Source organism: Perognathus longimembris, chromosome 1 (genome assembly GCF_023159225.1).
Source record: "Perognathus longimembris pacificus isolate PPM17 chromosome 1, ASM2315922v1, whole genome shotgun sequence".
In the NCBI taxonomy this organism is placed as follows: domain Eukaryota; kingdom Metazoa; phylum Chordata; class Mammalia; order Rodentia; family Heteromyidae; genus Perognathus; species Perognathus longimembris.
In genome coordinates this window covers 120,919,648-120,924,931 of record NC_063161.1, presented here as the reverse complement: position 1 = coordinate 120,924,931, position 5,284 = coordinate 120,919,648, and the positions used below count along the sequence as shown (strand labels likewise).

Genomic DNA, 5,284 nt, shown 5'->3' with positions numbered 1-5,284 from the left:
CTAAGCACTTTAAAATGCCTGGTTTCAATTAGTGCTTGTCTAGGATAGTCCTAGCAGAGGAGCACAATAGCTCAGTAGCAGTGTGTGTGTGTGTGTGTGTGTGTGTGTGTGTGTGTGTGTATCTCACATAAGATGATCCTAAGTGAAATGAACTATGAGATTTGGAAATAATTGGTTTATCTTTGGTGTTATTTCTAATGTGCCCTATGAAATTATGCCTTTTTCTTTTGTCTTTCTTCCCTATGCTTTTACCCCTGTTGTCACTGTAACTGACTTTGGTACACTGGGTATTTTATGTATGTTATCGGAACTAGGGAAGGGGAACATCAAAATGGAGAGACCAAGGGTCAAAGGCAAACCAATGCAATAGCAACACTTACAAGACAATATGCTGTAAACCAACTGTACATCTCAGGGGAGGGGAGGGAGGAAACTGGGAGGGGGGAAGGTGAGAAATAAACAAAGGAGGAGGTAAAAAGTTTGATATAAAGTGTATTCCCTCCCTGCCTTACGTATGTAACTGTAACCCCTCTGTACATTACTTTTTTTTTTTTTTTTTTTTTTGGCCAGTCCTGGGCCTTGGACTCAGGGCCTGAGCACTGTCCCTGGCTTCTTCCCGCTCAAGGCTAGCACTCTGCCACTTGAGCCACAGCGCCACTTCTGGCCGTTTTCTGTATATGTGGTGCTGGGGAATCGAACCTAGGGCCTCATGTATCCGAGGCAGGCACTCTTGCCACTAGGCTATATCCCCAGCCCCCTGTACATTACTTTGACAATAAAAAAATTTAAAGCATTTGTTCAGTTGGTGATAATCATAATTGTGTAAACATTTTGCACCCATATAAATTTTACATAAATGGAGACTTAGAGGATCATTGAGTTGTTCCACATCATACATAAATCTAAACAGAATTTCTATGTGGTGATGATCTTTTTTGCTCTCAAATCCATAAGAACATGTGGCATTTTCTCCCTGTGTTTAGCATATTTACTAAAATAATGTCTTTTGAAAAAAAAAAGATTGGATTTCCCTAGTTACATGCCCTAGTAGTGTACTAAGTAGCAAGATCATATGGTTGCTCTATTTTCAGTACTTAAGGGCTCTGGATAGAGTTTTCTGGAATAGCTTCCCAAATTTACCTTCCCACCAAGAGAACATAAAATCATGCACTCCATACTTTAAAACAGGATTTGTAACTTTGTATCTCTTTGATAATAGACATTCTGAGTAAAGTGAGAGGCTATCTCCTTTTTTGTTATTCATTCCTAACTATAAGCAATATTCAACATTTTCATACCCGTTATTGCCTTTGGACCTATTCCTTTGTGAAGTGTGTATCAGATACTTAGTCATTTTTAAAAATTGGAATACTTTAATGGTATTGACTCTTTATCAAATAAATAAAGCATTTATTTCATTCTTTTCTTTTTCCATCCTTACTTCTGCATTTTTGTTTTTAATATCATTGGCATTTTTCACAGGACTTCTCATCAAGTTCAGAAATTCTGCTTTGTCTGATCTCTTATTTTGGGTCTCAACTGTATTTTAATTTGACTTACTGAGTTCTTCATTTCCAGAGACTTCCATTTCATTCTTTCTCAAAATCCCTTTGCTGAAGTCCACGTTTATTTCATAAATGATTGTCCTAATTTCATTTACCATCTGTCTCTGTATTCTCTCTTGTCTCACTCTGTTTCTTTGGAAGTATTTGAAGTTCTTTTCCAGAAATATTATGAACATTCTTTTCTTCTAGCAAAGTCTATCAGATTTCTGAACATTCAGGACTGCGAAGAAGTTTAAAAGCAAATCTACCTTTGTTATTTAAATTCCATGTAAGTATTTTCATACCTAAAGAAAAAAGTAGGAGATAATCATGGTTCTTTTCTTCTGCTTATACAATTTAAGATAAAATAAATAAATGAAGATTAGTATTGTTTTTTCTTCTTTCTAATAACACCAATAATCTCAAATAGGAATGACTATGTCATTTGTTTTAGTCCTTATTTACGCAATCAGCCACTTGCTCAATTTATACACAGCATCAGTGGATGTTATCATTCTTTCATTATTTATTTAAAAACAAGCATGTTGATTTTGTTTCATAATAAGTAAATGTAATTTGTTTTTCTGAGACTCCCTGGAACAGAGATGTAAGACACAGAAAGGCTTAAGATATTGGGCAGCCATCTCTGACAGCACTGAGAAGGCTGAGAGCTGTGCCCAGGAAAGGTCAAACAGTTCAGGAAGACAGGTGAAAATTACTTCCCTAAGAATGTTTGTGCTAGATCTGTGTGGGCAATCAAAGCTTACAACTTTGGAGATAAGACAGGAGGCTGTGCTAGCTGTTGAATGTTTATTGCTTCCCTCTGCTTCCTAAGATAAAGAAAGAAGTCCATTATCACCTGTATGGGAAACATCTCTCATGTTATTAAAACCCAAGCCTTTGCACATATCTACCATTCTCTTCTCCTTCTCCAAACTCAGGAAGAATGCTAGTTACTGAGATCTCCAGAGTCCAGCAGGAATCACTTTGGGTCCCCTGGCACCCCAAAACCTCAGTTCTTTGGCCCAGTCTCCTGTCATTGTACCGCCCCCAGACATGGAGGATTGTGACAATTTTGGTGATAGGATTTAAGTGAATAAAATGCTCAGTAAATATAATAGAGTAATGCTTTATTGATCTGAATAAATAGCAAAGATAAACAAGTCATTATTTGCCAAATAAATACAGTAAAAGGAAATATTAGGTTAAATAAATAAATGAATAAATAAATAAAATCAGGGCAATTATCTATGAAGAATGGATGCTTTAAGGATGAGTTCTTTTTAGAGGTGAATATTTCTATAATAAATGTACTTTATATTATTGGAGAAATGCTGAATATCACTCAACAAAATGTTACTAAGCCAAAATAAGAGTCTTGTTGAAATGATCAGTGATACTATGCACGATTGATCTGGCAGAATAGTCAGGAAGAATCACAGAACATGAAGCCCTTTTTGTGCATCTTTCTTGTGATGTTCCCCATCAAGAGTAGGCTCTTGTGATCTCTTGTCTGACAATTTCCCAGGCGCAGTTGCTGTATTGTTTCTCTTCCAAGTAGAGGGCGATCCTTCTGAAGTACCTCCTCAAGGCCAGTGCTGGGCCCTCAGTGTCCAGGAGCGACGCTTGGATGGAACAGGTGCTGAGGTTCTGCAGTTGCTGCTGGAGTTCAGAGCGCAGGTCCTGGAGGAGGGCGGGGCTCCAGGCCACAGAGGCGCGCTCTGTGTGGAAGAGCCTGAACATCTGCTGCAGCAGCATCTGCAGGACAGACGCAGCCCGGGCCCTCTGCAACTGGCTGACATCCACCATCTCCCGGGGGAACTGGAAGTCCCTTCTGTCCTTCAGACATAAAACAGGGGACACTCTCCTCATTTGCTCCAGCACTTCAAAGGTCTTCCTGCTGAGCAGCAGGGAGTTCTGAGGCAGGTGACAGCTCAGAGATTCAACAGGCCCGCAGCTGCACAGCACCATGGTGGTCAGTAGAGGACGCAGGAGGGCCATGGGAACTGAGGAGGCTGCTGGCCAGATGAGCGGTGGTCTCAATCAACCTTGAACTCCTAGCTTCTGTGGAGACCTTCTGTCTCTGGTCAACTTTTATAGAGAGAACCCAATTTTCATTTTCTCTACATTTCTTTGTCTCTTCATTTTCACTTCTCTTTTTTGTTTTCATTGACATGTTTGTCATGTGGCCAAAATAAAAAGGTAAAAAACCATCCCAACAACCCGAAACTGAGACATGGATTTTCCAAGTAAACTGTAACTGTGCAAACCAAATGCTACTTTACTTGCTAACCCATTGAGAAGTACCTGGGGGGCCTAAAGTCGGAAACGTGTACATGTACGTATGCAAGGACTCATCCACACAGCCGTGCATGCATACACTTTTTTCTCAATGTGTGTGTCAATAATGCTCTTTGTTGCAGGAATCAATCTTTATCCTTGACTCTGACATCCATTCTTCCTTTGTGTTCAATTGAAGATCCATTGTACTGTTTTCAGTGATTGCTTCAGGAACAGACTATGGTTTGCTAATTTCTTTCCCAAGAAGGTTACTGGTTACTAGCTGAAGAAATTTGCTGGTGTTTTTCTCCTTCTAGAACACATTCATGCAAGCCCCCATGGCTGTGTGTTGATGGAGTTCCCTGCTCAGGCTTAATGTGGACATTCCCCTTTCCGGGTGCCATTTTCTGAGGTCCGCTGGTGCTCCTCAGGCTGCAACCTACCTGTCCCCTATCTCAGATGTTGGTTCTTTTCAGCCATGTCTAGGTTTGGAAGTTCTAACTCCAAGATAATGTCATTTCCTCAGCCCCATTCATTCACCAGGAGATAGTCACATGGAGAAGGCCTCTTTGCTCTAGAGGCCACTGGGCATGGTCTATTGGCCTCATCCCCTGAGGGTAGTCTCCTCACTGCCATGTCTGTAGGACTCATTTTGCAAAGGGTGACATTCTCTTGGTAGTCCAAATAATAGGTCCTGAAAGATCATCACTGTTGCCCCATGAGAGCATGTGAAGGGTCTTTGTTTTCAGTGGTTGCCACATTCCCATGTATTGAAGTCAAATCCTCAATGCTAATAGCATAATGTTTATTTTGTTTGTGTGAGTGACTGTTTGTTTTTACCCAAAAATGTCCTCTTCTTTTTTTATAGATTAAAAACTTTTGTTTTTCTTAATATTATCTTGGGTCAATCTTTTTACCTTCTTTTTGCCAGTCTTGGGCCTTGAATTCAGGGCCTGAGCACTGTCCTCGGCTTCTTTTTGCTCAAGGCTAGCATTCTGGCAGTTGAGCCACAGTGCTACTTCTCACCGTTTTCTATATATGTGGTGCTGAGAAATCGAACCCAGGGCTTCATATATACGAGGCAAGCACTCTTGCCACTAGGCCATATTCCCAGCCCTTGGGTCAATATTTTAATTCAATACTGACATTTGACATTTCTGAGGTGAGTATACATGACTCATTGATGGCAGTATCCTGCAATGACATTTACTTACACCAAAACTACTGACCTACAAATGTTTATTCAGTTTTCCTCATTTTACTAGTATTTTTGTTTCTCATCAATAAAATGGCAGAGAAGAGTATGTTATTTTCTCAGGGAGAAATAACATTCTAAAATTTTTAATTTAGTTTTTGCATCTTTCTTTTAATGTTCTGATAGTTTAATGGCAGAGTCCATCTACTTCTATTATATTGTAATTCATAATATACTAACATAAGTAGGTAGAAAGAAAAGAAAG

General features: G+C 39.6%; 1 protein-coding gene across 1 annotated transcript; it reads right to left on the bottom strand.

The window, feature by feature from the left end:
• Positions 1-3,029: 3,029 nt before the first annotated feature.
• LOC125355717 (interferon omega-1-like) lies at positions 3,030-3,545 on the bottom strand. The gene has a single exon (XM_048352140.1). It carries the CDS (start codon positions 3,543-3,545, stop codon positions 3,030-3,032), a length of 516 nt encoding a protein of 171 aa, XP_048208097.1.
• Positions 3,546-5,284: the final 1,739 nt, after the last annotated feature.

Bases quoted from the DNA above. Each gene is read 5' to 3' on its own strand.
- LOC125355717 (XM_048352140.1), bottom strand. From the start codon at position 3,545: ATGGCCCTCCTGCGTCCTCTACTGACCACCATGGTGCTGTGCAGCTGC.